The 26,976-nt window shown below is 49.5% G+C and overlaps 13 protein-coding genes across 14 annotated transcripts; 5 read left to right on the plus strand and 8 right to left on the minus strand.

Moving 5' to 3' along the window:
* The first annotated feature begins 125 nt into the window (after positions 1-125).
* Positions 126-2,493, plus strand: LOC9652395 (protein FIZZY-RELATED 1). Its single transcript, XM_024671285.1, has 10 exons — positions 126-924; positions 986-1,108; positions 1,178-1,282; positions 1,329-1,508; positions 1,562-1,624; positions 1,679-1,873; positions 1,922-2,023; positions 2,079-2,141; positions 2,204-2,272; positions 2,328-2,493. The coding sequence occupies exons 1-10, from the start codon at positions 340-342 to the stop codon at positions 2,379-2,381; spliced, it is 1,539 nt and encodes a 512-aa protein (XP_024527053.1). The 5' UTR covers positions 126-339; the 3' UTR covers positions 2,382-2,493.
* LOC9652396 (RNA pseudouridine synthase 5) lies at positions 2,491-4,465 on the plus strand. The gene is made up of 14 exons (XM_024671287.1): positions 2,491-2,602; positions 2,648-2,705; positions 2,761-2,788; positions 2,847-2,893; positions 2,951-3,041; positions 3,101-3,251; positions 3,318-3,404; positions 3,464-3,528; positions 3,585-3,660; positions 3,704-3,771; positions 3,820-3,889; positions 3,954-4,035; positions 4,090-4,183; positions 4,259-4,465. Exons 1-14 carry the CDS (start codon positions 2,524-2,526, stop codon positions 4,313-4,315), a joined length of 1,053 nt encoding a protein of 350 aa, XP_024527055.1. The 5' UTR covers positions 2,491-2,523; the 3' UTR covers positions 4,316-4,465.
* LOC112345137 (late embryogenesis abundant protein, group 3-like) lies at positions 4,311-5,519 on the plus strand. Its single transcript, XM_024671289.1, has 3 exons — positions 4,311-4,438; positions 4,542-4,711; positions 4,792-5,519. Exons 2-3 carry the CDS (start codon positions 4,580-4,582, stop codon positions 5,449-5,451), a joined length of 792 nt encoding a protein of 263 aa, XP_024527057.1. The 5' UTR covers positions 4,311-4,438; positions 4,542-4,579; the 3' UTR covers positions 5,452-5,519.
* Positions 5,475-6,639, minus strand: LOC9652397 (cytochrome b561 domain-containing protein At2g30890). Of its 2 annotated transcripts, XM_024671290.1 has the most exons (5): positions 6,441-6,639; positions 6,212-6,379; positions 6,003-6,151; positions 5,615-5,951; positions 5,475-5,543 (listed from the first exon to the last, which is right to left on the minus strand). In XM_024671290.1, the coding sequence occupies exons 1-4, from the start codon at positions 6,525-6,527 to the stop codon at positions 5,642-5,644; spliced, it is 714 nt and encodes a 237-aa protein (XP_024527058.1). In that variant the 5' UTR covers positions 6,528-6,639; the 3' UTR covers positions 5,475-5,543; positions 5,615-5,641. The 2 variants fall into 2 exon arrangements, with proteins under 2 accessions (XP_024527058.1, XP_002966627.2); XM_002966581.2 differs by lacking the exon at positions 5,475-5,543 and having other exon boundaries at positions 5,588-5,951.
* A 57-nt stretch (positions 6,640-6,696) lies between these two features.
* LOC9633705 (acyl-protein thioesterase 1) lies at positions 6,697-8,270 on the minus strand. Its single transcript, XM_002966582.2, has 9 exons — positions 8,029-8,270; positions 7,878-7,965; positions 7,786-7,822; positions 7,671-7,740; positions 7,500-7,604; positions 7,301-7,451; positions 7,160-7,242; positions 7,016-7,109; positions 6,697-6,952 (listed from the first exon to the last, which is right to left on the minus strand). The coding sequence occupies exons 1-9, from the start codon at positions 8,237-8,239 to the stop codon at positions 6,868-6,870; spliced, it is 924 nt and encodes a 307-aa protein (XP_002966628.2). The 5' UTR covers positions 8,240-8,270; the 3' UTR covers positions 6,697-6,867.
* Positions 8,232-9,165, minus strand: LOC9633706. The gene is made up of 2 exons (XM_002966583.2): positions 8,924-9,165; positions 8,232-8,871 (listed from the first exon to the last, which is right to left on the minus strand). The coding sequence occupies exons 1-2, from the start codon at positions 9,072-9,074 to the stop codon at positions 8,309-8,311; spliced, it is 714 nt and encodes a 237-aa protein (XP_002966629.2). The 5' UTR covers positions 9,075-9,165; the 3' UTR covers positions 8,232-8,308.
* An 11-nt stretch (positions 9,166-9,176) lies between these two features.
* On the minus strand, positions 9,177-10,988 carry LOC112345205 (pentatricopeptide repeat-containing protein At4g02750-like). The gene has a single exon (XM_024671522.1). It carries the CDS (start codon positions 10,986-10,988, stop codon positions 9,177-9,179), a length of 1,812 nt encoding a protein of 603 aa, XP_024527290.1.
* A 556-nt stretch (positions 10,989-11,544) lies between these two features.
* Positions 11,545-14,124, minus strand: LOC9633708 (metal transporter Nramp6). Its single transcript, XM_002966585.2, has 11 exons — positions 13,907-14,124; positions 13,729-13,807; positions 13,619-13,659; positions 13,487-13,565; positions 13,318-13,422; positions 13,144-13,253; positions 12,827-13,078; positions 12,600-12,773; positions 12,292-12,528; positions 12,139-12,234; positions 11,545-12,080 (listed from the first exon to the last, which is right to left on the minus strand). Exons 1-11 carry the CDS (start codon positions 14,033-14,035, stop codon positions 11,742-11,744), a joined length of 1,641 nt encoding a protein of 546 aa, XP_002966631.2. The 5' UTR covers positions 14,036-14,124; the 3' UTR covers positions 11,545-11,741.
* Positions 14,125-14,283: 159 nt separating this feature from the next.
* LOC112345135 (coiled-coil domain-containing protein 22 homolog) lies at positions 14,284-16,352 on the minus strand. The gene is made up of 6 exons (XM_024671286.1): positions 16,069-16,352; positions 15,483-15,902; positions 15,214-15,422; positions 15,022-15,162; positions 14,748-14,972; positions 14,284-14,687 (listed from the first exon to the last, which is right to left on the minus strand). The coding sequence occupies exons 1-6, from the start codon at positions 16,339-16,341 to the stop codon at positions 14,444-14,446; spliced, it is 1,512 nt and encodes a 503-aa protein (XP_024527054.1). The 5' UTR covers positions 16,342-16,352; the 3' UTR covers positions 14,284-14,443.
* An 849-nt stretch (positions 16,353-17,201) lies between these two features.
* LOC112345136 lies at positions 17,202-19,433 on the minus strand. The gene is made up of 2 exons (XM_024671288.1): positions 19,383-19,433; positions 17,202-19,243 (listed from the first exon to the last, which is right to left on the minus strand). The coding sequence occupies exon 2, from the start codon at positions 18,472-18,474 to the stop codon at positions 17,548-17,550; it is 927 nt and encodes a 308-aa protein (XP_024527056.1). The 5' UTR covers positions 18,475-19,243; positions 19,383-19,433; the 3' UTR covers positions 17,202-17,547.
* LOC9633709 (26S proteasome regulatory subunit 4 homolog A) lies at positions 19,258-21,143 on the minus strand. Its single transcript, XM_002966586.2, has 6 exons — positions 20,600-21,143; positions 20,301-20,546; positions 20,074-20,243; positions 19,804-20,020; positions 19,603-19,743; positions 19,258-19,548 (listed from the first exon to the last, which is right to left on the minus strand). Exons 1-6 carry the CDS (start codon positions 21,074-21,076, stop codon positions 19,465-19,467), a joined length of 1,335 nt encoding a protein of 444 aa, XP_002966632.1. The 5' UTR covers positions 21,077-21,143; the 3' UTR covers positions 19,258-19,464.
* Positions 21,144-22,595: 1,452 nt separating this feature from the next.
* Positions 22,596-24,412, plus strand: LOC9633710 (pentatricopeptide repeat-containing protein At4g02750). The gene is made up of 2 exons (XM_002966229.2): positions 22,596-22,625; positions 23,111-24,412. Exons 1-2 carry the CDS (start codon positions 22,596-22,598, stop codon positions 24,410-24,412), a joined length of 1,332 nt encoding a protein of 443 aa, XP_002966275.2.
* Positions 24,413-24,782: 370 nt separating this feature from the next.
* Positions 24,783-25,647, plus strand: LOC9652398 (early light-induced protein 1, chloroplastic). The gene is made up of 2 exons (XM_024671405.1): positions 24,783-25,231; positions 25,300-25,647. The coding sequence occupies exons 1-2, from the start codon at positions 24,821-24,823 to the stop codon at positions 25,594-25,596; spliced, it is 708 nt and encodes a 235-aa protein (XP_024527173.1). The 5' UTR covers positions 24,783-24,820; the 3' UTR covers positions 25,597-25,647.
* The last annotated feature ends 1,329 nt before the right edge of the window (positions 25,648-26,976 follow it).

Here is a 26,976-nt window from a genome sequence, read left to right on the forward strand (position 1 = left end):
GTTTTGCCCTAGAAACGATTTTTACCGTTGGGATGTGCCAGCAAAGAATACAACGTTACGAAATTCGCTGATGTGGATGTGCCACGTCAAACATTCCCGCCACGCTGGCGTTGCTACCCCTGGAATTAGGGGAGCAATGCTGCAAAGGCTGGAGAGGAGACCGCGCGAGGGCGCCAGGGGCCTCCCTCTTGTGCCATCGATCGCGTCTCCCATTCACGCCGATCCTTCCTCTAGGTGATTGATCCTCTCTCCGATGGATGCCAGGCAATAACGGGAGGAAAGAACCATCGTCGCGAGCGTTCCCGGTAGCTATCTAGGGGTTGATTGATTCGCGCGGCCATGGAGAGCGTCGAGAATGCCGCAGTGCAGCCGGATAGGTCGAGATCGCGAACGAGGCTCAATCTTCCGGCGGGCATGGCCGCGGAGAGGCTGCGAGTAGAAATTTCCAGGGCGGTCTCGGTGCTTAATCCGGCTGTAGCAGGAGGAGGAGGAGGAGGATCGACGCCCTCGCCGACGCGAATGAGCTATAGTGACCGTTTCATTCCAAGCAGGTCCAGCTCTAACCTTGCCGGGTTTGCTCTGTTAGATAATTCGCCATCTCTGGGAAGTGATGCCTCCAAGGAAGAAGGGGTGGCAGTGTATTCAATGCTCTTGCGCTCTGAGCTTCTAGGAGGCGATGCAGGGCCCCTCTCCCCTGGAACTCCCGACAAGAACAGCTTGGTCAGTGCGGGCGTGAGGGACTCGACTAAGTCTCCTCTCAGTCCCAGCAGGAACTTGCTGAGATTCAAGAGCGATAGCCGGGCTGCCGGGGCTCCATGCCACAAATCGGAGTCACTCTCTCCTGGTGCTCTGGACTTTGGGACGACTGGAGCTTCGTCCAGTCCCGTCAAGCTTCAAAGAAAAGTTTCCAGAGTCCCGTTCAAGGTACCTCTCTCATGAAGCTTTGCTTCGTTCCAACTCTTTACCATCACTTTGTTGGTGGCAGGTTTTGGATGCGCCAGCCTTGCAAGATGATTTCTACTTGAACCTGGTGGATTGGTCCGCACATAACGTTTTGGCTGTGGGACTCGGGAACTGTGTTTATCTGTGGAGTGCTTCGACTAGCAAGGTCGATTAGTGTTACATTTTGTTGTTTCTTTGCACGATCCAAGTAACCGAAGCTTTCCTGTTCTTGCAGGTCACGAAACTGTGCGACTTGGGACATGATGACGCTGTGTGCTCAGTTGCGTGGACTCACCGTGGAACTTATCTCGCGGTTGGAAGCAATGCGGGAGAAGTACAGGTAAATGTAATATGATCGCACATTCTTTTATTATCTCCTCTTCCAGATTTGGGATGCAATACGCTGTAAAAAAGTGCGAACTATGGAGGGACACCGGACACGAGTTGGAACTCTGGCATGGAACTCGGTGACTCTATCTTCCGGAAGCAGGGACCGCAACATTCTCAACCATGATGTCAGAGTGCCTGAGGATTATACGAGCAAGCTTTGTGGTCACAAATCTGAGGCAAGCTCTGTGATGTTCTTCTTGTTGTATTCTGTCTTACGTATCGACTGCAGGTCTGTGGCTTGAAATGGTCCTTCGACGACAGAGAACTAGCTTCCGGTGGCAACGACAATCAGGTATTTTGAGCTTCATCCGATCTTTAGCTAATGTTTTCTTGGTTTCCATGGTAGCTTTTTGTCTGGAACCAATTGTCAACACAGCCCGTTTGCAAGTTTAGCGAGCACACAGCCGCAGTGAAGGCTATCGCGTGGTCACCACATCAACACGGGCTTTTAACCTCTGGTGGTGGAACAGCCGACCGATGCATAAGATTCTGGAACACGTCGACGAACTCGCACATCAATTGTGTAGACACGGGTGGACAGGTACAGTTGCTGAAATTCTTGAGCGTCTACTAAGCCGAAGGAAACAAGGTCTGCAATCTCATGTGGTCGAAGAACGTGAACGAGCTCGTGAGCACCCATGGCTACTCTCAGAACCAGATTATTGTGTGGAGATATCCGACCATGACAAAAGTAAGTGTCACTTGCCTCACACGAAGAGGGATGACATCTGTTCTTGCTCTTTTAGCTGACAACACTCACGGGACACACATACAGAGTTTTATACCTTTCCATGTCTCCTGATGGTCAAGTAAGCTCTCTCCCTTGAAGAGTCTTCTTTTTTCTGTCCTGACAATCTGCTTGCTATTCCAGACAATCGTCACAGGTGCCGGAGATGAAACGCTACGATTTTGGAACGTGTTTCCATCACCAAAATCTCAGGTGTGAAGCTACCAATGGTTATGGTTCTCTCTAATTTTTCCGTTCTTTGTTCTAGAATGCTGTCCGGGACAGTGGGATGTGGTCGCTTGGTAGAACGCACATAAGATGAGAAGAGTAGACAAATAGAGGGCGCGTCAAACTTTTTACTGGGCAAGCTCAACGCGTTGCTCTTTCTTTGTACATCTCCAAGCGTCTGTAACACTAAAATACGTTCTTGAGTCTAGAGGTGTTAGGGTTCTTGAGAGAGAGCTATGTTTGGAGTGCCATGGCCGGAGATGAACGATGGCGTACGATACGCCGAGATCTCCAGGCTTCCATCGTCTCAGCAAGGTAAGCTAGCAGAGTAAATCGCATTTGTTCCCATTTACAACACAGGTGAAAGCGTTTTGGAGTACTACGCGTCGAGATACCAGAGCTCCGCTTCTAGAGAAGGGTAAAACTCAGAATGTTCTTTTGTAATTTGGAGTTGTTGAGCTCTTGGCTTGCAGTTGGCTGAGAAGAATTCTCAAAGGACAGGTAACTTTCACGAGTAGTATTGGATTCCACTCGTTTGTTTCTTAGAATTTTGTTGTAGATTGAAATCAATGGAGAAGTCGTCACTTCCCCGGACGCCTTGATCAGGTAGAAGTTTCATAGCTCCGGTTTTCTTATAGTTTCCTTCTCCGATCTCCCTTTTAGGAACAACGCGTCGCTGGTGTACCACAGGTTCCCTTGGGAAGAACCAAGCGCACCATTCATGCTTGAAATACTGTACGAAGACGAGCATCTGGTAGGAATGTGGTATTTTGTTTTCTCATTGATCTGGATCTGAGTGCTTCAAAATGGTAGCTTGCGATTAATAAACCATCGGGCTTGCAAGTTCTACCGGGTGGTCTCTTTCAGCAAAGAACTGTGCTGTCGCAGTTGCAGTGGCGAGTGACAGACCAAGTAGAAAGAAATCATCCAACACCTGTTCATCGGCTCGGAAGGGGAACATCAGGTGTGTATGTGTGTGGTACTTCTCTAACTAAAACATTTGTGTATTTTAAATACCTGCATTTCTCAGGAGTTTTGCTATGCGCTAAGTCCGATCAGGCCAGATGTGTCCTAGGAACGAAGCTAGCTTCCGGCACTTTGCGTTCAGGTATAGAAGGTAAGCTAGCTTCATTCAACCATTTCAATATTGCAAATGACAACCGACCTTTCATGAAGACAGGTTTGAGATGTTGTCGAAGGTGTACAGGGCTCTGGTCTGCGGTATTGTCCAAGATGATAAGGTGATAGTAGTAGTAAAAGAAGGAAACTATTACTTATTCCTCTTTTTCCCGTGTAGATTTCTATTGACCAAGCTATAGGGAGAGCTCATTATCCTGGAGTTAGAGGAGGACTTTACATGGCCGTTGCCAAAGGTATGAAACTAAGAAACAGATCTTCATTTACCGATGCAAGCAGGGAAACCTTCTCACAGCAAGGTGACAACACTGAAGCGGAACACGGAAGAAAACAGCACAGTTGTGGAGGTGATTATATCCATTCTGCGCTTTGTCTCAGTGAGTCTTCATTCGCAGGTAGAGATATTCTCTGGACGTGCTCACCAGATACGGATTCATTTGGCAAGCATCGGCCACCCTTTGGTCGGTAAGTTACGAAAAAATCTCCTTTACTGATGCTGTCGCTAACGGATTGGAATCTCAAAATGCAGGCGATCCTCTTTACGTGCGCGGTGGACAACCTTCAATGCAGGTTGTGAGCACCCTGGAACGAGCGAGTGTCGCAGAGGACGGGTATCAGCTCCTTGGCTCGTTGCTCTTGCCAATCTCACTCATGTTTTCTAACAGAGGCTATGAAAGACCAGAAAATCCATTGCCTGGAGACTGTGGTTATCACTTGCATGCTCATCGGCTCACGTTCCATCACCCTGTGACGAACCAGGTAGAAACAAGATGGTTTAAGTTCATATAGTTGACCACAGATCTCAAAATCTGATATATATTTTTTCGCTTGCAGCGTTTAGAGATCGTAGCACCTTTACCACCCGAGCTGGAAACGGAAAGTCCGTTCTGAGAGAGAGCAGTTTCTTCGACGCGTGGGGCAAGCTCTCGCTCGCAACTTGTCACGCCGGGCATCCGCCACGTGGACAGCCTTTGCATGCTTGCGGGCTCTCAAACAATCGGTTACAAATATCAGGCACTCTCAGACCCTCGTTTAGCTTGATCTCTCTCTCTCTCTTCTCGTGGTATGGTGGTTGTCGCCGCTGTGTTTCGCTCACCGCTTTTTTTGCCTTCGTCAGGATCTTGTCCGGTTTTGAGCAGCGGCAGCCGTCACAGAATGTGGAAGCTGGGTGGATTCGTGCGCTCCGGCGTCAAGCTCGCCACTCCCGCCACTCAAAGGCGATCTTCCTACGTTGCCTCGTCGAACATCCCCCGAGCAAGGAGAGTCTACGCAGTTCCTCCGGAAGAAGTAAGCTTTTCTTTGGTTTTCTCCTCCAGATCATAGAGCAATGTAGGTCCTTATTGATCGATCGCCTCTGCAACCAACAGGATCCCAGCCAGTCTTACCACACGCGAGGATACGCAAGCGAGGCACAGACCAAGGTTAACGATGCCGAGCAAAAGGCCGAGGAAGCAAAGCAGGGAATGAAGCAAAAAACCGACGAGGTTAGTGAGGAGGCCAAGGCGAAGAAGGAGGAGGCAAAGTCCGCCGCTAGCAAAGCAGCCGAGGATGCCAAGGCCAAAGCCGAGGCTACCAAGTCCAAGGTCGGCGAAGCCACGGACAAGGCCACGAGCAAGGCCAAGGAAACGGTGAGTTCGGGCTCGCAGAAGGCCACGGAAGTGAAGGAGTCTGCCAAGGAGAAGAGCGAGGAAGCCAAGGAGCGCATCAAGAGCAAGACAGGAGAAGCTGCCGAGCGGACTGGGGAGGTGAAGGAGACTGCTAAGGTGAAAGCTGAACAGGCCAAGGAGAAAGCTAGCGAGATGGGATCCAAGGCGAAGGAGACTACCGAGGGGACGGCCGAGAGTATGAAGCACAAGCTGAGCGAGACGACGCAGGCCGTCAAGGAGAAGTTGCAGGAGACGATCGAGGGTGCCAAGGAGCCTTTCCGCCGGATGAAAGAAACTCTGGCCGGGAAGAGCGAGGAAGCGAAGCAATCCGCCGAAGAGACTGCCGACAAGGCAAAGAAACAGGCTCGTGAGAGCACGTAAATATCTTTGCTTGCCTCTTTCGTTTTGTTTTGATCTTCCAAGCAAAAGATTTACCAGAAAGTCCAGAATTTCGATTCATCAACTCGAGAGATCTGTGGCGGACAAGGAGTCAGCTAGCACACCAGATCAAGCCAAATGGCCATAAGAGGGAAAATTTAGAGACCTCGATTCACGTTTACTTTGTTTGTTGCTATGCTGCCGTGTAGTACTTCCTATGAGACGAAACTGAGTACTGCCGTACCATTGGAGGAGCGATGGCGGCCTTCGTGAAGCCGCTGCTGCTCTGTTCCTTGACGTAGTTCCACTTGTCTTGCAAGAGGTAGACGACGGCCATTACGGCAATCTGGATCGAAAAAAGGATGTTGAGAATTCTCTGGCTCTTCTGAGTTATCATCTCGTAGATTCTCAAACCGTTGTACACGTTGTAAAAGCCCAGGATGATGGTGGTGGTTCCCAGTAGCCAATGAAGAACGAACCACACCGGTCGAGCAGTCTGACCACTGTTAAGCAAAACAGATAAATCACGGAGAGTAGACGTGGATCAAGCTTACGTCCGGGGACGGATAATCCCGATAAATGGCTGTACCCAAGCCACAGCCCACAGTGCCAAGCCAAGTCTCTGATGAGTGTGCATGAACTGGTTGGAAAATTTCCGGAACGACAAGACAGCACCACCGGCCGAGACAAGAAGCGCGATGGACTACAAAACGATACAAACTACATTTTCGTGACGCACTAATTAAAGAGATGCGAAACAAACCTGGATAATCAAATGAGCGTAGAAGACAATCGCGATTTTGTCACTGGCAGCTTCTCGGCTGTGACGAGCACAGCGAGAGAAACGAACCACCAAAGTACCGAGCGGTATCAACAATCCAAACGATCCCCACATCAACCATCCATGGAGCTTAATCCATTTGTAAGGATCCTGTAAACAAGTAGATCACTCAAGCATCAACTTGAGAAAACTAGAATTGAAAGAAAAGTACCTCAACTCTCTGGAACGCGCTGGGCTCCGCTGCTAAAGCCACAGACAGAAGCTGCAAAATGATGAAACACAGACTAAGGGTGGCCATGCTTAGCCCCTCCTCCTTGTGTGATAGTTTCCAGGAAACGTCAATCAACAATCACCAGAACAGCTTCGAATCAAGCGAGGACTTCATAAACAGAAGAAAGAGACAGAGGCAAACCGAGAAGAGGAGCAGCACTGCACCCTCAAACCCAGGCATATGACACTACTGCACAAACTCAAGCACATATATTCCAAGACAAGGCAAGCAGATAATAGAAAATGGTGGCCATCTCTTTTACGGTCGTGCAGTCACGATTATGCGTCGCACGACTACAGAAACATGTCCATAGGCGAGTTAGTTGCGAAACTGGTCATGGCCACCTCTCAACAACTACGTCCCGTTGCTATACTTTTTCAGGGACACTGAGCTCTTGTTTAATCCACTCGCAAAGGTCGTCTAGCTCCTCTGGTGTCGTCGAGTGATCAAGCCTGACGTAATGCAGAGGGATCGATCAAACTCCTGGACTAAAAGAAACAACAAAAGCGCCTTACCCTCTGTAAGACTTGAACGTGACGTTCTTGAACCCGCACTCCTTCAGTGCCCGCGCCGACATTTCGCCGAAGTTGTGATAGACGATGAAGTCATCTGCAGTACCTCATAAGCCCAGGAAAAAGGTCCAACTCCAAACTTCTTACTTTTCCCATGAGCCATGAAAATTGGAAGCTCCGCGGCCAATTTCAAGCAGTCTGGAGTTTCAGCAACTTGCTTTGGCAACAACCTAGCAGCACATGTTATACAACTCATAAACTGGCCTTGTGAGAGTGAAAAAAACTTACTTGCCTGCAGGAAGCCATCCACTGAGAGACATGACTGCGTCTATCTTTCTAGTAAATGCCTTTCCATCCGTGTATTTCCCAAGAACCGAATGAGCAGCAGTGTACAAAGATGTTGCGCCGCCCATGCTAAACCCGCCGACCGCAACCTTCACTGCAAAGTTCTGACGGCTGTTAACCATTTGAGATGCTGAAGCCTTACCATCAGCGGGCTCCTTGGAAAGAAAGCTAGCAACATATGCAGCAGAAGAATCTAGGCCAAGAATATCATCTGGTCCTTCGTCCGAGAGCGATCCCACATCAAACCCTGAGAGACCAGAAAAATGAAACGATCTTCAGCGATATAGAAACACTAAAGGACGATCATTCTTACATGCGGTGCATGGATATCCATTATTAATGGTTACGGGCCGGACAGGCGCGGTCGGGACGATCCATCTGATCTGCAGCGCAAAATCAGCTTGCAAGAAAGAGTTTCTAGAGCTCACATTGTTTAGAGAAAGTGTCTTCAGAATGGAAGCCCAGCTGCACAGAAATGGAGCTTTAAAACTTCCACGAAACGAGAGAGCTATGAATTTACCCGTGGCCAGTATCCCCAAGACCATGCAACCAAACTACCGTGACGAGATGCTTGCCCTCCGGCTCGATTGTTATCGTTTTCCCCCATTCTGCCCAGGATCAAGCCAAACTAACGCATCGGCACTGCGCATTACGCCTAGATCACTACTTACTTCCTTGGCTCGGCTCCACTGTACTAGATCCAGCAGCGTCCATGCCCGAAATCCCGCAAATGCGCCGCCCCCGCAGCACCGGGAACTCACGCCTGGACCTCAGCAGCCGGGCGCGATGCCGTGTCGAGACGATCGATGGCAGCAGCACGACGTCCCCCTGCGCGCAAATGGAATAGGGTTTTGTTGCGAGAGCGCACTTGAAGTATGCCATGGCTCAACGCGATGTGAGCCGCTGGATTAAATTACAAAACGGACGGCTGGGAAGCGGTCCGGAAGAACCCTAATTGAGAATTTTCCTCTGGAGGCGGTCGAAAGCCGCGACGGTGCCTTCGATCGAGGAATGCTGGTGGCTGACGTGATGATCGTGATCGTGGAAGAAATAGGTGAGAATCCCCACCAGGCACAGCACGGCGCCGACGAGCGCCTTGTCGTAGCGCTCAAACCAGTGGAATTTGAACTGACTGGCGCCATAGAAGGAGAGGGCGACGAGTGTGAGCATCACGGCCAGAGTGCTGAAGAGGAGCACGGCCATGGCGAGGACGATGAATCCCCGCGACGCATTGCCCACTGCTAGGAACACCGGCAGGGTCGTGGCGCACGGCGACAGCGTTGGGACCAGGATCAATCCCGCCACCGCCATTTTCTCCATGGAGTGATTGTGTGAGTGATTGTGGCCGCCCTTACCGAGCAGGAAGAGGATCACGTAGCCAGCGCCCAGGAAGATCAGGAGGAACGACGCCAGCGTGTGGACAGTCTCCTCGCCGGCGATGGTGTTGGCCATGGTAATCGCTGTGAAACCCAGGAGCCCGGTGGAGATTACGTGACACACTGCTCCCAGCGCCGCTGCGATCGAGAAACGAATTCAATACGCTCGGATCGAGAAATTTCTACTTACTGACGAGCAGCGTTCGCGAAATCGTCCACTTCTGGGCGCGCCCGACGATCGAGAAGGGCAGCCAGTGCGTGGGGATGAAAGAATGGAGCAGCGACACTGTCGCGATGCCGCCGACTGTGGAGAGCTCCGTGGCCGTTAGGCCCGACGCCATGATTCTGGATCTAAAGTCTGCTGCCACAGATCTATCCAACCTAGAGCTCTTCCAGCACAAATCCCTCTAGAGCCCTAGCAAGGAACTACATGAGCCGTTGGATCACGACTCATTCAAGAAGCATGCGAGCTTAGAGACGGTCGGATTTAATTTGCTCGTCTCCAGTCCTCCCAGCGTCTTCTTATCCGGAAAATAGGGCATCGAATCCACGAGCTCTCTCGCAGCTCCAGCCTCGCAGGAGCGACCGAGAGCTTCCGCCATGACGCTGTAATGCTCGATCCAGGGAGCCAGCCGATGGTCCGCCGCCATGGAAGCGAAGATCCGCCCCGCATTCTCGACGAGGCCCAGGTGATTGCATCCGATGAGCGCGTGGAGCACCGATATCTCGTCCGCGCGCATCCCTTCCAGTAGCATCGAATGGAAGCTCTCCAGCGCGTCACCGCCACGACCAAATTGGCTGAATCCCGCGGCCATTGTGTTCCAGGCCGCGAGATCTCTAGAGGGCGAGCGATCGAAGATCTTCTTGGCATCTTCCAGATCCCCACTGCGGGCAAATGCAACTAGCAGCGCATTCCAAAAGAGGGCACTTCTTTGAGGAAGATCTTTGAAGATTTCACTCGCTCCAGTGAGATTTCCAGTGTGTATGAAGGCCCCCATTAAACTACTCCACGACGCTACATCCCATTCTGGCATTGAATCAAACAAGTTCTTGGCAAGCTCGAGATGCCCATTAGTGGCATATGACTCGAGCATAACATTCCACGCAACCAGGTCCCTTTCGGGCATAGATGTAAACACTTCTCGAGAATTGTCCAATCTTCCACAGCAGGAGTTTGCTACTATTATGCTACAAAATGATGCCAATGACCAAAAAGGCATTTTCCAAAAGAGTTTGTTGACTTCCTCTAAGTTTCCAGCTGCGGCATTTGCCTGCAACAGGGTGTTCCAAGACTTAACGCTGTGTTCAGGCATTTTCTCATAGAAATACCTCATCCCTTTGCTTAACTCTCCCGACCTGGTGTAGAGCGTGAGGATTGCAGCCCACGAGTTTGCGTCTCTCAGCTCCATTTTCGAGAAGAGACCCATTGCTTTCTGAAACTGGTCTTTGCTCGTCGTGAGTGCTGTCAGCATTACATTAGAGGAGATGATATCAAACGCGGGAATTTGATCAAAAAATGCCACTGCTCGATCCATGTCCCCCTTTGAGCAGTGCAATTGGAGCATACAAGTCCATGAAACAAGATCGTGTAGAGGCATGTTTTGGAACAGGTTCTCGCTCTCAAAAGCATGGCCAGAAGTTGCGTACGAGGATAGCATTGCGTTCCAGGAAACTAGAGTCCGAACTGGCATACTATCAAAGACTATCTTTGCGTCCTCTATATGCCAGTTCTGGGTATATGCGGAAAGCAAAGCAGTCCATGCTACCACATTTTTTATAGGCATTCCATCGAAAACCCATTTAGCACGATCTACACGGCCACATCTTGCATAGCCTTGGACCATCACTGTCCATGTCACAACGTTTGGATTTGGCAACTTTTGAAAGAACGATTCAAGCTCGTTTACATTACCAAGCTGGGCATATGCAGTAAGCATGGCATTCCAAGAAACTTGGTTTCTATTAGGAATCCTGTCAAACAATTCTTTTGCTTCTTCGTAATGGCCCTCCTGTACCAGAGCTGTTAACATCGCATTCCAAGTTACCGTGTCAGGAAACTTAAAAGAGTCGAACAGAGCCTTTGCTTGAGCAACATACCCGCTCTGGGCATATGCTGAAATCATAATGTTCAACGAGAACACGTTTGGATGAGTGAGACTGTCAAAGATCCTCTTCGCGCGGTCGATGCGCCCGCATTTGCCATGCATTTGGATGGCACGGTTGGCAAGAAAGGTGTCTTGTTCAAGTTTCGCCATCCGGCGGCTAAGAAAATCTGGTCGATTATAAAACTGGGCAGCAAAGTCCATACGTTTGTCTCAAGCATTGTTTGATTTTGTAAGATCTGCCGTACACAATGTCAATCTGCCGTACAACATGTGCATGAGGACGAAATATGGCGGCCGGCCGGATACTGGTGGCGGCGGCGGCGGCTGGCCAGACCATTTAAATTTCAGGTGTTTCTCTTCCCAAACTTAGTTAAAGTTGAGTCTTCGATAGATCGTTCTTGGATCCCAGCATGAGTCCATCTGAGAAGCTAATTGGATCTCAAACGCCAGCAGCTCCATCATCTACATTGACAAAGAAGTCACTGAGATCAAGTAAGAAGAGAGATGAAATTTTCTCGTGGTTTTATATGTTTCCGATGCAGTTGTGAGGGAGATCGCAGAGAGGCTGTCGCAACCCACAGCTGAATCACAACATCCATTGCCCCAGCAACACTCCACTAGCAACTGGTAAGTCTCATGGAAACAAGAGTTTCAATCTCAAAATCACCCTCTTTTCTTCGTTTGCTGCCAGGATCCTCATCATGAGTGCTCTAGACAAGTAGACAATTTTGTTTCGAGCTAGGATCCAGCAAGAACAAAACCATAGTGTTCTTCCTGGATCCTTCAAAGCAGCATAAATAGTGTGTGTACTCCCTCTCCTCATACAGACTTGGAATTGAGAAGGCTCTTGTCGCTATTGATTTTCCAGTTCATTACAAACTTCGCTTTTTCGTTCTCATCGCTCTATACATCCCGCGGCAGCTGGAGCTCTATAATATCTTTCCGAGGTAACGGTTGAAGCTCACTCGATGGGCCGTGGCCCAGTTCTTCCAAGTTAATCGGGTCCATGTTACTTGGCTCGTCGGAAACAATCAGATAAGTAATCTCCCTGTCCACTCTAAATGCCAAGTACCCCACGGCAATCAAGTAAACAAGGATCATCCCAAAAACGAGGATACCAATCATCACTTGGGCTACCATTGCCAGGGAGCTCTTGAGGAGCCACTTCACAAACAAGGAGGTAAGATAGTACACGTTGATAGACATAACAGCACCACCAATTAACCATGTTGTGCACATCACCTGTAACACAGTTTGATGCTCGTAAAGTGCGAATACAGTTCTCACTTCTTCCACTTACCGGCCAAGAGTTAGCATAAGGTCCCATTTTCACTTTGCTACTAGTGAATTTCAGCAGCGGAATAAGAACAAAGGGAAGAACAAAAGATAAAACCATCTAGAAAACCAGAATGTCAGTTAGAAGCATCGAAAACTTGAGAAGACGAGCACTCACAGAGACAATGATGATTAGTTGTCCAGCAGCGCTAGAACCACCAATAAGCGCAACAATTAGACTTGGAACAATTGCTACCGCTCGGGTTAGTAAGTTTCGAATCCAAGGTTTAAACCTCAAGTTTAAAAATCCCTGCATCACGTACTGGCCGGCATATGTGCCTGTAATCGTTGAGCTTTGCCCGGAGGCAAGCAATGCAACGCCGAAGAGGATCTTACTCCAACGTCCCAACACATTCTGCCGTTAAAAAGAAAAAAAAGAAGAAGAAAAACTTAGAAAGTTCCAAATGACCATGAAGAAGTACGCACCTGCAGGAGGAATGAGGCCCGGTTTAGATCCAAGTCATTACAGTTTGCTCTATTCTCGGCTGATAAGTCTGGTTGCGAACACACCGAGCCGCTAACAGCAATAACACATACGTTGATTAGAAAGGCGAAGAAAAGTGCGAATCCACTCTCAAACATATAGTACTTGCATCCTTGCTACATGAGAAAAACGAAAGTTCATGCTAGAAGCTTTGAAGACTTTGAATTACCTTGATTCCCTTATCAGAGCGAGGAATTCTTCGAGTCAGAACCAATGCCGAGTGAAGAAACAGGTTGTGTGGCATAATCATAGCCCCCAAGAGAGAAATAGCCAGCCCAGTGGCACCGTCGCCTTTAAGTTGAGGCACAAAGAGCCCTTTCAAAACTAGTGCAGCATTTGGTTTCGCGTAACCAAGCTCGGCAAAAAAACATCCAGTCATTATCATCACCAGTGCAGCGATAATAAGCTCCAGCTTGCGCACCTAGAATCGAAAAGCTGTTAAACAAAATCACCGGGAGAGAAGCCGCGCAAATTGAAAATACTCACTCCATACTGTTGCAAAGCCAGGAGGAGAAGTGTGCTGAGTCCAGTTAACAGGACGCCGATCCAAATAGGTACACTAAACAGAATGTTAAGCGCAAATGCCGTGCCTATAACTGGCAGAAAAAACGAAGGGAACAAACATTGACTTTGCAACGCAGACAAAATGCCTAAACGAACCTTCGGGAATATCAGCTGATATGACGGCAACTTCGGCCAATATCCACAGCAAAATCGACACAACCTTGGGATATTCGGTCCTACAGTGCTCGGCGAGATGCTTCCCTGGAAGGTGAAATATAAAGAAATAGTCACTTTGCGTGCTTGAGCAAGACTTTGTGTATTTTACCAGTGACCACACCCAAATTCGCGGCCAGGGACTGGATGATCAAAGCCGAAACGGAAGCCACCAAGATAATCCAGAGCAGCTGCAAGGATTTCAGGTCACATAACTCAAGAAACAAGATTTAGCAATGCCTACCTCATACTGATATTCCGCGCCGGATTGGAGATCGCTCTCGACTGCAACGTTGTCAGGAAACGAAGAAAAAAGGAGTAAGAGAAAGGAAAGAACGAAGGAACCAAGCTCACAATTTCCAGGATCAATGTAAGCGATGCAAACCAAAAACCCCGGCCCCAAAAACGCTAGCAGCTTCCTCCATCCTTCTTTCTGATCAATTAGTGTTCATCCAGAGATGAGAAGAGAGGGAGAAGAGATCAGAGGAACAAAATAAGAACCAAGGAAAGAGAGAACAGCTGCATTGCTCACCTCCACTACATCCACTTGATTCTTCATCGGCTCATCGATGTCAGTGAGATCCATTCGCTGCTGTTGCTGCTGCTGCTGCTGCTGCTGGTGCCGCCTCGCCTCGTCATGGAGCGGATTGGACGCTCTCATCAGAAAATCGATGGAATTCCCAATCCAATCGCCGAGGCAGCGCTGCTAAAAAGAAACAGAGAGAGCTCTATTAGGACCCTAAAAAGGGCTTAACACAGCATATATTCTCCTAATTGCGTAACATCATTAGCCCTTTTTCTTTCCTACTAAAGTACCTCATTTTCAATGGTAGAGCAGCCTCTTGCGTGTTGAAAATTGCGAGAATGACACCACCGATGACTTCGAATCCTTTTTTTTTAATCTAGAAGTGAGTGAAAGGAGCTCGATCCATTGATGCATCTTAAAAGATCATACCTTTGATCATGGCGTCCGGCTCTTTAAATGAGACGACACCACGGAAGTGCGTCTTCACGGCCGGACAGGCGTCTCCCGCATTGCGTAAAACTCTACATACCGGAAGATTGGCTTTCACTGTCCTCTCCTCTTCGTTTCCAGGAGGTTGTTCTCGGATACAATTGCGTTGAGATCGTCCTTTACTTTGTCAATGTCCGCGATTTCCTGCTCACACCCTTCCAGCTTTGCTTCGAGGTCCGCTATTTCCCGGTCCAACTTGTCCATCTCAAGGACTTTCTCCACAAGGCCACCAAAGCTCTCGTGCATGCCGGTCAGGATCCTGTAAGCCAGCCTGCACTGCGGCTCAATCTTGGCGTCCCTGGACGAAGTCATACATGAGTTTACGAAAAACACTAGCATTACAGAGACTTTAGCGCACCTGAAGATGAGCTCGTCAACCAGGAGGTGGATTCTCCCAAGCCGCTCTTGTGTCGCATTGTAATCTCTCTGAAGAATGCGTGTCTCGTGAATGATCTTTGTCACATCCGTCTCTTGCTTTTTGCTGTTCTTCACTAGCTCTGTGATGCGACGGACGTAGCTGCCTTTCGGCGCCTGCTTGGGACAATTAGCCAGCCTTGTCGTCAACGATGCCTGCTCTTCTTTCCTGTCGTTGAGTTTTTGCTTACACGGCTACAATAAGAAAACGGTGGTACCTTGCGGCGACCTTTAAGGAGATATCCTCTATCTCTTTCAACATTTTCTCCTCCAGAATCGTCGTCGATTGATTTGACAATATTTCCAGCGAGCGTTGAGAATCACTTATTTCTTTCTCGTAATGCTCCTTCGCCGTTTCCCTGAATGGAAAACAAAATCTGAAATGGCTTAACAAAATATTAAGCACGTACCAATCCTTTTGTGCAAGATCAAAAGATTTCTGGCTCGTCTCTATATCAGACTCGAGCTTCTCCAGAGCCGAGTGCGGACTTGAGCAGTTTTTTATCAGCTTAACAGCCTGTTGCAAAACCAGTAAATCATCCTCAGCGAGCCGAGCTTTCTTCTCTTCCTCGGTAACCGATACGTAGTCTTCGGAGTTATCTTTCTCGTATTTTGCAATCTACCAGAGCGGTAAGGCACAAGCTTAAAAGCAGTTACAGCACAAAGCTCGTTTGGCTACCTTTGCTTGAGTTTCTTTCAACTCGCTCAGCAGTTCGATATAGAGCTTCTCCTTGTCTGGGGTGATGTCCAAAAACTTTCCTCCGGCGATGATTCGGGGCTGGCCGCCATACTCTTTGCCTGTACGACCATCTCCCCCTGGATCTTCTGAACTGAAAGTCGACGAAACATTCTCAGCGTCATCATCCGAGCCGCTGTCCAACGTACGATAAGGAAGAACTTTCTCTTCTGTGTCAGACCACCCCAGCAAGGCTTGTCTAACCACAGCATCAATGTTAGAAGTGCCAGTTTCTTTTCTCGACGTCATACTCTTCCGTCTACGATTTGTTCGACCATGACTCGAGCTTGGCGTTGTTTTGGAAATCTTTTCGAGTAGAAACCGGAGGAGGCGGTGCACATCAGTTTCGTTTGGGTAAAGGAACTGCGACCAGCTCCTGCCGAAAGTGAAATCAACTTCTTGCAAAGAAAAAGAAAAAACCAGCCATGCAATTCTATCTTCTGATGTTGTCTAACACGAAGGAAAGAAGAACGAGATCTCATGAATTGTGCTACGTCCAAGCAAAACAAACTGAAAACGATGTGCTTACCTGATGGAAGTTAAGATTCTCGCGGTAACCGAGCTGCGTCACTCCCTCAGCCAGCTGCATACACACTCTAAATCGTACCGAAACCGATTGTGGGACAGATCCAGGCATGTAGACCTCCTCCCTGTATCCGTCGCCGCCGATGATCCGCAGCGCCTGCGAGCACATCGAAATGAGAGCAGCAGGGCCAATGTCGTGCACAGACGCCACTCCCCGCGGCATCACGATCCCAGCCAGCTCCAGCGCCTCGAGCAAAATCCTCTGCGCATCCTCCATCGGACAATAACCCTAAAAATGTAGGCCCCAAAATAAAGAGACAGAGCCCTAAAAGCAGGGCCCCTGTTCTGACCTAAAAGTTGCTTTGCTATTTGCTAGAGAGAAGAAAATATCTCTAGCCACAGAGACACCACATTTGGAGGTTAAAGCCTTTGCCAACGTCGACAATCCACCAAACGATGCAATGCAAGGCTTTTTGTAGAATTTTCAATGCATACGAACTCATGATAGTTTTTATAATCATTTTAGGCTGGGCAAGTCAATGATTGAGTGAGTACCCATGGCTTCTTTGTTTTGACTCCTCGGTACGCTCAATTTTAACTCCCCGGACGACCAGCAACGAATCTTGACTAACAAGGCCATGAAAATAGTAATGAATTCTAGAGTATTGTTCTTCATGCAATGTATAGATAGCATTAGAATTCATGGCTCACCAGGAATTGATGATATAGCACATGGTCTGAGTTTTGTTCGTTTGACAACATGTAGTTTACAAGCTCTCTCTTGCGTGTTGATCTCATCCCGTAAGTTCCTTGGTTGATCCATCACAATCTCTCGACCCAAAGGCCAATTGGCTTGGGCTCCAAACTAGCCGTCAGTCGGGTGTGGGGACTGAGAGTAAATTCGATTTGTCACTGTCCATGCGAGCGATTGAGCTTTAAAGGGAAGTTCGGGTCCACCACCTTTTATTTTGCTCATCTTTCTGGGGAATAAAATAGCTATTCTCTAGATTTTTTTTGGGGGGGGAATAATATTGGAGTTGAGATGGAACATCCAAGTTTTCATGATGAAAAGCTCAAGAAAATTCCCTCCATGCGAAGTACTGTAAATCATACAAAACGCAGTTTGTCAAATGCCAAGACATGGACAATAACTTTGGATTGATTTCTCCAACGCAATACATGGTTTCGGAGCAGAGCCCCAAAAGAACACAAAAAATGATCTCGAGAGGAACGCGAGAAATAGACAAGAACAGATACTAAATATTATAGATCATAAGCTCTGGCTCCAAATTCTCTAGGCATAAGCTTTGATATTTACAAAAGAGTTGATTTTAGAGAAGAGAGAGAGAGAAGGGAAAAAAAAAAAGGAACCGAACTTTTTGTTGCCATATGTTCACGACGTCCGATTATCGATCGATTCGGAGCAAGCAGCCCATCGCCCATCGCTAAAAACTGTCGGCTCGATCGTTCCAAAAGAACGCGATCAATTCCTCGCAACGCTTTGTCTCTGCTGGTGGTGGTGGTGGTGGCTATGGCTATGGCTACCAGAACCAATCTGATCTCCACCACCACCATGCGCATTGTGACTCTCGGAGATGCTCTCCAGCGCAGGCCTCCAAATGCCCGATCTTCCGGAAGACGAGCCGGAGGAAGAACCACAAGAAGAAGAAGACCTGCTAGATCTCCGCGAGTGTTTGGCGGCGCCACCGCCGCCACCAACCTTACGCGGAAGATAGTTGTGATCTTGGAGAATATCCGCCGCCGCCACCGCGTCCGCCGCTTTCATCTCCTTCTCCACCAAGAGCTGCTCCAAGTAGCGCTTGGAAACCACCAGCGTCGTCACCCCGCCTTCCTTCTTCACCCGGAATGGCGGGTGATTGGCGGCGCCGCGAGTGGATTGCTCCGCCGCTGGTTTGGGCGGGGGTGGCGGAGCTGGAGCGTCACTCTTGGAACGGCTCCGCTGCTGCTTGGAGCTCTTGACCTCGTGATGGGCGGCGGCGGCGACGCTCACATTCTCCTGCGAGTGGCACTGGAACTTGTAGGCACGGCACCCCACCTCGGCGCTGGAGCTCCTGGTGGTGGCGGCGGAGGGATCCAGCGGCAGCAGCAGGAATTTGGGATTGGAATCCTCGGCGCTGAGGCATTTGGCAAGCTTGAGCTTGTCCTCCTCTGTTGACGATGAGCGAGGAGGAGACGAGGACGAGGACGAAGAAGGAAGAGTGGAGAGGGATGGATTGGGAATGGAGTTTAGACCTGCTGCCAGCGCCCCCGCTCTGTACTTCTCCTGCGCCCAGATGAGCTCCGCCGCTCGAATCGGGCGGATTAGCCGCTCTACTCTGCCATTCGTGTTCACCACCTGGACGACCTCCATCGCTCCACAGATTAAAACGCAAGACATCAAATTCCCCATCGCTTCCTCCTTCTCCCCTATTTGTGTGGTCTTCCCTCTTTAAGGCGAGAGAGTCTCGCAACAAATGCCGGCGCAGGGCATCGGCGCACGGATTCGCGCGAGCGACTGGATTGCAGCAGCGACACGATTCGATTCAATTAAATCCTCTACGATGGACCGAAACCTGGGAGTGATTCAAGGAGGTGAGAGATCTCCAGCGAAAGGGAAGGGAAAAGAAAAAATGCCCTGCTCTTTCCGTGCGGATTCTTGATGGAAATCAATGCCAGGAGAGGAGAAAAGCGAGGAGAACAATTCAATCCCGAGCAGCATCCATCCACCAGCTATATGCTTTTACGTCACACCGCCCGCCCTCTTTCCTTGCTCGCTCTGGGATAAATTCAATGAAGAACAACGCGAGCCAATCAACCCATCCGCAATAATATAGGCCCTGAACCAGAATATGCCCGTGATGCGTACATACAGTACCAGGAAGGTATTGACACACATCCGACCGTACAGGATGTAACGGCCTAGATGCCGCCACGATCATGTCATGTACGGGAAAGTTTTTTCCACCGTTCTTTCCGCTTGTTTTCTCTCGATCCAGTTCTTCGACTCGGCAGTGAGTCTTCGAACTTAATGGCTGTCAAGTGAAAGCCATCTTTCCTGATTTCTAGCGGCCGAAAGATTGGAACAGCACCAAAAGGAAACACTTACTTTAATGCGATCGAGGAGCTCGGCATAGCAGCAGTAGACCCCGTGGTCTCGAGTTGCGAGACTCGTTCCTCTCCTACACAGGACCAGAGCTTTCAAACCGTGCTTTAGCCTTTCAAAGTGCGAGTGAGAAAGCCTTATAACAAGGGGAAAATAAAGAAAGCTCAAAAGAAAAGTCTAGCCAGGCCGGTGCTGCGCGCGAGAGAGTAAAATACCTATGCTTTTGCAGGCGGCTGTCTACTGCCCGGCGTGACTCTTTTCTCTTCTTGTGCGCTCCTGCAAAGCTGGGATGGCTATTTACATGTACAGGCCCTCCGGGACGCCTTCTTTCTTCTTGTACATGACCTTCTCTTTCGCCTTCTTGAAATCAGCTTGAGTTACCTGGAGAAGAAGAAAATCGTTACAAGAAAGTTGTGAAAAGCATTGAGAAACTACCTTCATCCGCCGTTCTCTTAGTGCCAGAAGCCCAGCTTCAGTGCACATTGCCTTGATGTCAGCTCCAGAGAATTCATCCTTCGTCATCACAAACTCTTCAAAGTTCACATCGTCAGAGAGTGTCATTCTCGATGTATGGATCTGCAAGAACCAAAGTGGTTGGGAAAAACAAACGCGCACAAAAAATAAGCACGACGTCACCTGAAAAATGCGTCGTCGGGTTTTGATATCCGGCAAAGGAAACTCGATTTTCCGGTCAATTCTACCGGGTCGAAGCAACGCAGGGTCCAAGCTTTCGATGCGGTTCGTCGCTAGGATAACTTTCACGTCACCCCGAGCATCGAAACCATCGAGCTGGTTCAGCAGCTCAAGCATGGTCCGCTGAATTTCGCGCTCTCCACCAGAGTGTGCATCATACCTAGAGAAGGTTGTTCCCAATTAGTTTCTGCAACAACCATGTAACGAAATCACCTTTTCGTTCCAACAGCATCAATCTCGTCAATGAACACAATGGACGGAGAAAGATCGTCCGCAACGCGAAAGAGCTCCCTAACAAGCTTAGGACCGTCTCCCAAATACTTTTGAATAAGCTCGCTGCCAACAACACGCAAGAACGTTGCAGATGTGGAGTTTGCAACAGCCTGTAGAACCAAAGCTAGTTAATTACGAAGTAGCACCTTCAAAGATGTCACATTTACCTTTGCCAGGAGCGTTTTGCCAGTTCCAGGTTCGCCATAAAGTATCACTCCCTTGGGAGGTTTGATTCCAATGTCCTCGTACAGCTCCGGATGCGTAAGTGGCAGCTCGACGGCTTCCTTGATCTCTTGTACCTGGGCATCCAAGCCCCCGATGTCGGCATAAGACTCTAGCGGAGCTTTTTCGACTTTCATCACCGACACCATAGGATCGACTTCGTCTTGCAACAATCCAACAACGGAGAGAACCTGCCGAAGAGAAACAAAGTAGAAACAAACGCTAGCAAGCAGGAAAACAGTACCTTATTGTGCATGAGGATCGCACACCCGGGCTCAAGCTGGTCCTTGTCCACAAACGAAAGAATGTTGACATAGTACTCTGGCCCGACCGACGACGAAACAATAGCGTGGTTCTCATCAATGATCTCCTCCAAGCTCCCCACGCTCATGGGCGATCCTCGGAGATCATCGACCTTGGATCTGTCCTCCTCATTCTTATCCTCCTGCGGCTTCAAGCGCTCTTGATTCGTCACGTACTCTTCCTCCATGAGCAAGTAATCCTTGACCCTCTCGAGCTTGAGAAGCCGGAGCTTGCATTTGGTGGCCGGCGTGACGAAAGGAAGGCGTGCCGCTGCCTCGGGGCCCTTCTGCTTGCGCTGCTTCCGCCCAACCCTAGTCGGCGGAGCTGCTGGCTCATACTTCTTCTCCTTCTTGTCCTCCTGCCTGCGATCTCCGGGCGGCCCGCCCTGCCTGGGAAATCCCGATTGACCCTGCCCCATAGATCGATCTCTTGGCGCACACCAAAAACCTACCTCACAGCTCGAGAGAAAATGAAGAACCCTAAAAGATGCCGCCTCCTGGTCTATGAAATTTCCAGAGCTCGATGGCCTCAAATCGGAATGGAGCCGACTCCTCAGGCACTTTGGCGATGCGCGCGACCTCTGCCAGGGCCGGATCGTCCACGAGAGGATCGTCGAGAGAGGACACCACTGCGACATCTACCTCGCCAATCTCCTCGTCCAGATGTATGGGAAATGCGGCAGCGTCGAGGACGCCTTGGCAGTCTTCGATGCGTCGTGGGGAAAGAACACATTCTCCTGGAGCATTCTCGTCGCGGCGTTCGTCCACAACGGGCGGATCGAGGCCGCCAGGCGCGCATTGGCGGCGATGCCGCAGTGGAACGCCGTGTCTTGCACCACGCTCGTCGCTGGATATTTCCACGAGGGAGATCCTGACGAGGCGCAGAGGATTTTCGACCTGATCCAAGAGCCTAGCATCGTCTCCTGGAACGCGCTTCTCGCCGGCTATGGCGAGCGCGGCGATCTCCGGGCGGCGCGAAGAATCTTCGATTCGATGAGCGAGCGCAGCACCGCGACCTACAATGCGATGATCCAGGCGTGCGTCCAGCACGGAGAATTCGAGCAAGCGAAGATCGTCTTCGAGAGCATGGCGAAGATCGTCGAGAAATCCAGGGCCATAGCCAAGGACAACTCCCACCACAGAGACGTGGTGACGTGGACGACGATGATCGAGGCATATGCCCAGAACGGGCATCTCGCGGAGGCAAAGGCACTGTTTGATGGAATATCCGGCCGGAACGTAGTGACGTGGACGGTGATGCTGGCGGCCAGCACCGCGGCCGGAAATCTCCACGTGGCGAGGGGGATATTCAACCGCCTTCCACAGCACAACGTTGTAACGGGCTAAGGTGACGCTGGTGATAACGGTGTCCAGTTTGGTGAAGCCCTAACCGAGTGCTGACGTGGCAAGTGGGCGAGCGAGGGTTCTTGGTTCGAGAGGGAGGATGGAAGGAGAGGAGTGTGGGTGCTGGATGTGAGCACACGGGGTGTTCTGTTGTGTGTTCTAGTGGTTCAGAGGTGGATCTCTCTTGGTTTCTCTGGTTTCTTTGCTAGTGTCCATGAATGGAGGCGGTCCCTGTTTTGGTGGAGATGAGGGGCATCCACATTGCTGAATGCTCTCACGAGCAGTGTGTGGCTATCCATTCTTGGACCAGCTATGGAAGATTGACGATTGTTAAATTGAGCATCATGAGTGGTTGCTAATTTGAGCAATGTAAACAGAGCTTGCTTTGTGTGGCATCGGGGACTTTCAGTGAGAATGCTAAAGGCATTACTGGAAAGTGATGCAGAAAATCGAGGCAAATGGCCTGATTTTTGAGGCATAGCAAGTGAGCCAAACAAGAGAGCTATTTGAACACCCCGTGTGTGCGGGTGAGAGGAAGCTTATTGTGGCTAATGTGGCTAGTGTTGAGCATGCTAGCATTTCTTTTTTGGGGGAATGGCAAGTACTAAAGCAAATGCTACTCAGGTGTAAAGAATGAGGGGGAGAAAATCCCAAAGGTGTATTTATTGAGCAAATTGTCATAAGGCCAGGGTGGGCAGGCTGTAATGGCTTTGAAATCAGTAAGTTATGGTGGCTCAAAATTCTTTCAAGTTTATGTAAAAGATTGCAGAGAGTTGCTTTTGATTCTGGTGGCTAATTATCTTGGCGAGATAAAAATGAGTGTGAATGATGTATTGTAAGTGGATGTTGGCTTGGCTTGGAGCATGGAGGTTGAGGTTTGATCTGTAAATATGATAATGTAAGAAGAGAAAATGGGTCTTTACATCTAGGAAAGCATGCATAATATTTGTTTCCTGGTAGAGCATAGTACAGATTTGATATTCTGGTTTGTGTGAGGACACACAAATTTTAACGGGGGAAAGACCGCTACATATGTAACGGGCTAAGGTGACGCTGGTGATAACGGTGTCCAGTTTGGTGAAGCCCTAACCGAGTGCTGACGTGGCAAGTGGGCGAGCGAGGGTTCTTGGTTCGAGAGGGAGGATGGAAGGAGAGGAGTGTGGGTGCTGGATGTGAGCACACGGGGTGTTCTGTTGTGTGTTCTAGTGGTTCAGAGGTGGATCTCTCTTGGTTTCTCTGGTTTCTTTGCTAGTGTCCATGAATGGAGGCGGTCCCTGTTTGACCGCTACAACGTCGTAGCCTGGAACGCGATCGTCCAGGCGGTTGCCCAGTTTGGAGATTTTGACGAGGCCAAGAAACTCTTTGACCGTACGCCATGCTGGAGCATTGTCTCCTGGAACGCGATGATCACCGCGTACGGACAGAGGGGTTACGTCGACGAAGCCCAAGAAATGCTCCACAGAATGTCCCAGTGGAATGTGGTGTCTCTCACGGCACTGGTAGCGGCTTACGGCCAAAACGGGCACCTAGATCTCGCCAAAGAACTCTTCCACTGGATGCCCGAGAGGAACATCATCACCTGGAACTCGATGCTAGCTTTCCACCCGGGAGATGGAAGCCATCGTCTGGAAGAAGTGTTTTCGCTCATGCCCTCCTGGGACCTGGCATCGTATAACTCTCTCGTCCAGGCACACGCGGAGCGAGGTAGCTTGGCGCGAGCTCGAGAGATCTTCGACACAATGTCCAAGCGCGATTGGATCTCCTGGCTCATCATAATCACGGCTTTCTCTAGAGCAGGAAAGGTTGACGAGGCTCGGAAACTCTTCGACGCTTCACCGGAGCCGCGGAACGCTGCCCTGTGGAGCTGTATGATAAGCTGCTACACCGACAACGGCCGCTTGGATGGAGCCAAGTTGATGTTTGACACCATGCCCGTCCCGAGCCTGATTTCCTGGACCACCATGCTCTCGGCTTATGCCACCGGAGGACGAGCTCGGGAAGCACTGCAGCTGTTTAGCTCGATGATTCTTCATGGCCTGGAGTGTAAGGAGGTGAGCTTCGTCACCGTCTTGAATGCCTGCAGCCATATGGGATGGGTCGAAACTGGCCGAGAATACTTCCTCTCCATGGTCTCCGACCATGGAATTCATCCTGTTCCTGACCACTACACTTGTCTTGTTGACGCCTTTGGCCGCGCAGGGCAGTTGAATAGAGCTCGGGATCTTCTTCTCAGTGTACCTTTCATGCCGGACTGTGCTGCATGGGGAGCTTTGCTGGGTGCTTCTATAGTTTATGACGATGTTCAAGTTGGCGAGTTAGCAGCGGAGCAACTAGTGGAGCTTGAGCCTGACCAAGCCACCACTTACGTGAAACTGGCTAATGTTTACGCGGCTGGTGCTCGGTTGACGTAGTTAATAATAAATGGTGCTAGAAAATTGTTCTTTAGATGTAGGAGTAAGCACAATCTTAAAAGGAGCGATACTTCTAGCGATCAATCCGTCAGTCGTCGAAATCGCCATGGTCGTGGTACCCACGGGGCGTACGTGAAGATTCCAGAAATGTGAAGATTACATACCACCCATTTTTCACCGCAAAATTTGAGACACCACTACAGATTCGCTCCTTGACACGATCATGCCACCTGGACGTCCCAGCAGCTGCCAGTTAAGCCTGAAGTCCTTATAAATTCACCACCATTGCTCAGCACAGCTTCAAACATAGCAAGCTAGAACAGCAAGAGCTCCCCAATAAGCTCTAGATTCTTCCAGGCTCATCCCAATTCACTCTTGAGCAATTATCTGATTTCTGTAGAATTCATAATGGCTAGCACTGTTGCAGCGAGAGGCATCCCTTTGCCTACGGCACTGTCTTCGCTCACCCCTTCTTCTGATTCCAGGCTCCGAGGAAGTCACAATGCCTCGACATCGAATTCCAGCCGGCTCTCACGCTGCATTGTAGTCCGAGCATCACAGCAGCAGCAGAATGTTGGCGACTTGCTGGAAAAGACCAAGAAGAAGATCACCCGAGAAAGTGTGGAGAAGCATCAGGAAGGGACCAAGTCGGAGAGCCCAGAAAACATCCCACTCTCGATTCCCCAATCCCAGGCTCAGAGTCCCGACTGGAGCTACCCGCGACCCGAGGTAGAGCGCAGGCCCGAAACTGGTGCCAGAGACTTCGGAAGCTTGATGGCATTTGATGGCCCTGGACCGGAGACGATCAATGGCCGACTGGTAAGTATCTATAATGCTCAGCTTCCTAGAATTTGGATTTCTTAATCCAACTTGAACACCTTGAACAGGCAATGCTAGGTCTCGTCTGGGCATTCGTCGCTGAGAAGTTGACGGGGGAGACAGTCGCACAGCTGCTGTACGCACCCGGGAACAACGGACTGTTCTACTACTTTGCAATGGTGCAGCTCTTCATGTACGCGTCATTGGTGACCATGTTCAACGGCGAGAGTCCGGACAGCAGAGCGATTGGACCTTTCACAGCCAAAGCCGAGCGGTGGAATGGCCGGCTCGCCATGATGGGCTTCCTAAGCCTGGTTGTCAACGAGGCCTTTATCAACACCCCGGTCTTCAACCTCCACATGTAAATTCAGTGTGTACATAGCCTAGTACCTTGTTTGAAGAGACCAAATTGATTATCTTTTTTATCCTTCCATGCTTTCAAAACAGTCGAAAGTGCGTAAAGTTTCCTTCCTTAGAAATGGATGCTGGCTTGTGAGAACTTCGGGTCCCTCGCGGATATTGTCAGAACCGGTTAATCCCTACCTACCTCATTTCTTATCTTCTACCAAAATGCGCCCCGATCCTACAAAGAAATGTTGATCTTTGCTTTCCAAGGCATATGCCTTTGCCTGAATTCGTTGTCCACGATCGTCGTTCCAGAGCGAAAAAGCGGTAGGTAGCCCACGGGCAGAAACTTATCTGAAGTGTTTGATTCGCAAGGGAGCTCGCGTTGCCGGCTCCCAGAAGGGGCCATCTTCTCCTTGTTGTCTCTGCGTAGGACGGCACATCCTGTTTGTGCCGCTTACTCAGCGGCTCGATCAGCCATTGCTCTCGGAGATCATCGGGATTGGGAAGAAGCGTTTTTCGGCCATCATGCTAGTTATCTGCTCTCTAGACTCGATCGACACTTCGCAGCGATCATCCAGAGCAGTGACTGAATCATTCACGGCACTCTGGTTCGTGCTTTACTGTTCATTCATGCGTACCCGATATCCGCCGAGGTCCGCTCTGTCTGGCTTCGTGTTTTGAGAGGGCTTGGCGACAGAGGTCACAGTCATGGCCCATCTGATAGCTTGCATTGCTGCGTCCATCTGTTGAATGGTGTGAGCAACAGATGTTGCCAGAAATCAACCAGTCAATGGTGACGGCCACAGCGCAGACAAGAGGAATTATATTTGTACCACTTAGGGCTTTCAATATATTGCCGGCAACACTTTGAATGCTAGTAACTTTGCAACGACGCAACGCACCATGTTCATCGGCAAGAGTCCGGACAAGAGCGATTGGACCTATCACAGCCCAATCTGAGCGGTGGCATGCCCTGGTCGCCATGATGGATGGGCTTCCTAAGCCTGGTTGTCACCGAGGCATTTATCAATGGCTGTCACTGTAAATCAAATTTAAAATAACCTGGTGACAACCAAATAGAACTTGGTGACAATCAAGGACAATCAAGGTCAATAGAAGACAATTAAGAATTCAACTGAAAGATAAGCAAACAAATAAAGACACACTAGTTCATCTAGTGGCTTGCAATTGGCTAGAAAAAATCAGATTTCTTGGTTGTAAAATATTCATTGGTATCTCCCAATATAATGGTATTAAAAACAAAAAAAGCCCATAAAAGGGTCAGGAAATTGAATAGGGTCTATTGTAGTAAGTGTTGGCAAAATTAACTTTTACTTTGAAATAAAAAATACCCTAAAGATGGAGGTAGTGATTTTATGTTGTTTAGTGCAATGATT

This window comes from Selaginella moellendorffii, unplaced genomic scaffold (genome assembly GCF_000143415.4).
Source record: "Selaginella moellendorffii unplaced genomic scaffold, v1.0 SELMOscaffold_7, whole genome shotgun sequence".
Classification (NCBI taxonomy): Eukaryota; Viridiplantae; Streptophyta; class Lycopodiopsida; order Selaginellales; family Selaginellaceae; genus Selaginella; species Selaginella moellendorffii.

Excerpts from the sequence above, each read along its gene's own strand:
- LOC9633710 (XM_002966229.2), top strand. The coding sequence starts at position 22,596 with ATGGCAAGTACTAAAGCAAATGCTACTCAG. Across the intron at positions 22,626-23,110 it reads CTAAAGCAAATGCTACTCAG|TGGGCGAGCGAGGGTTCTTG; the intron begins GTGTAAAGAATG and ends TGACGTGGCAAG.
- LOC112345135 (XM_024671286.1), bottom strand. The coding sequence starts at position 16,341 with ATGGAGGATGCGCAGAGGATTTTGCTCGAGGCGCTGGAGCTGGCTGGG. Across the intron at positions 15,903-16,068 it reads AGAATCTTAACTTCCATCAG|TTCCTTTACCCAAACGAAAC; the intron begins GTAAGCACATCG and ends AGCTGGTCGCAG. Across the intron at positions 14,973-15,021 it reads TCCTTAAAGGTCGCCGCAAG|GAAAGAAGAGCAGGCATCGT; the intron begins GTACCACCGTTT and ends ACTCAACGACAG.
- LOC9652395 (XM_024671285.1), top strand. The coding sequence starts at position 340 with ATGGAGAGCGTCGAGAATGCCGCAGTGCAGCCGGATAGGTCGAGATCG. Across the intron at positions 1,283-1,328 it reads GCAATGCGGGAGAAGTACAG|ATTTGGGATGCAATACGCTG; the intron begins GTAAATGTAATA and ends CTCCTCTTCCAG. Across the intron at positions 2,024-2,078 it reads GATATCCGACCATGACAAAA|CTGACAACACTCACGGGACA; the intron begins GTAAGTGTCACT and ends TTGCTCTTTTAG.
- LOC9633705 (XM_002966582.2), bottom strand. The coding sequence starts at position 8,239 with ATGGCATACTTCAAGTGCGCTCTCGCAACAAAACCCTATTCCATTTGC. Across the intron at positions 7,966-8,028 it reads AGTGGAGCCGAGCCAAGGAA|AATGGGGGAAAACGATAACA; the intron begins GTAAGTAGTGAT and ends GATCCTGGGCAG. Across the intron at positions 7,452-7,499 it reads TTCCAAGGAGCCCGCTGATG|TGAAGGTTGCGGTCGGCGGG; the intron begins GTAAGGCTTCAG and ends AGAACTTTGCAG.
- LOC9652398 (XM_024671405.1), top strand. The coding sequence starts at position 24,821 with ATGGCTAGCACTGTTGCAGCGAGAGGCATCCCTTTGCCTACGGCACTG. Across the intron at positions 25,232-25,299 it reads AGACGATCAATGGCCGACTG|GCAATGCTAGGTCTCGTCTG; the intron begins GTAAGTATCTAT and ends CACCTTGAACAG.
- LOC112345205 (XM_024671522.1), bottom strand. The coding sequence starts at position 10,988 with ATGGCGAAACTTGAACAAGACACCTTTCTTGCCAACCGTGCCATCCAA.
- LOC112345136 (XM_024671288.1), bottom strand. The coding sequence starts at position 18,474 with ATGGGGAATTTGATGTCTTGCGTTTTAATCTGTGGAGCGATGGAGGTC.
- LOC9633706 (XM_002966583.2), bottom strand. The coding sequence starts at position 9,074 with ATGGCGTCGGGCCTAACGGCCACGGAGCTCTCCACAGTCGGCGGCATC. Across the intron at positions 8,872-8,923 it reads TTCGCGAACGCTGCTCGTCA|CGGCGCTGGGAGCAGTGTGT; the intron begins GTAAGTAGAAAT and ends TCTCGATCGCAG.
- LOC9652396 (XM_024671287.1), top strand. The coding sequence starts at position 2,524 with ATGTTTGGAGTGCCATGGCCGGAGATGAACGATGGCGTACGATACGCC. Across the intron at positions 2,706-2,760 it reads AGCTCCGCTTCTAGAGAAGG|TTGGCTGAGAAGAATTCTCA; the intron begins GTAAAACTCAGA and ends CTTGGCTTGCAG. Across the intron at positions 3,042-3,100 it reads TGTACGAAGACGAGCATCTG|CTTGCGATTAATAAACCATC; the intron begins GTAGGAATGTGG and ends TCAAAATGGTAG.
- LOC9652397 (XM_024671290.1), bottom strand. The coding sequence starts at position 6,527 with ATGGCCACCCTTAGTCTGTGTTTCATCATTTTGCAGCTTCTGTCTGTG. Across the intron at positions 6,380-6,440 it reads GCGCGTTCCAGAGAGTTGAG|GATCCTTACAAATGGATTAA; the intron begins GTACTTTTCTTT and ends ACTTGTTTACAG. Across the intron at positions 6,152-6,211 it reads ACGCTCATTTGATTATCCAG|TCCATCGCGCTTCTTGTCTC; the intron begins GTTTGTTTCGCA and ends ATCGTTTTGTAG.
- LOC9633709 (XM_002966586.2), bottom strand. The coding sequence starts at position 21,076 with ATGGGGCAGGGTCAATCGGGATTTCCCAGGCAGGGCGGGCCGCCCGGA. Across the intron at positions 20,244-20,300 it reads GCAAAACGCTCCTGGCAAAG|GCTGTTGCAAACTCCACATC; the intron begins GTAAATGTGACA and ends TTGGTTCTACAG. Across the intron at positions 20,021-20,073 it reads GATGCTGTTGGAACGAAAAG|GTATGATGCACACTCTGGTG; the intron begins GTGATTTCGTTA and ends AACCTTCTCTAG.
- LOC112345137 (XM_024671289.1), top strand. The coding sequence starts at position 4,580 with ATGTGGAAGCTGGGTGGATTCGTGCGCTCCGGCGTCAAGCTCGCCACT. Across the intron at positions 4,712-4,791 it reads ACGCAGTTCCTCCGGAAGAA|GATCCCAGCCAGTCTTACCA; the intron begins GTAAGCTTTTCT and ends TGCAACCAACAG.
- LOC9633708 (XM_002966585.2), bottom strand. The coding sequence starts at position 14,035 with ATGAGAGCGTCCAATCCGCTCCATGACGAGGCGAGGCGGCACCAGCAG. Across the intron at positions 13,079-13,143 it reads TGGCTTTGCAACAGTATGGA|GTGCGCAAGCTGGAGCTTAT; the intron begins GTGAGTATTTTC and ends TTTCGATTCTAG. Across the intron at positions 12,529-12,599 it reads GGGCCTCATTCCTCCTGCAG|AATGTGTTGGGACGTTGGAG; the intron begins GTGCGTACTTCT and ends TTTTAACGGCAG.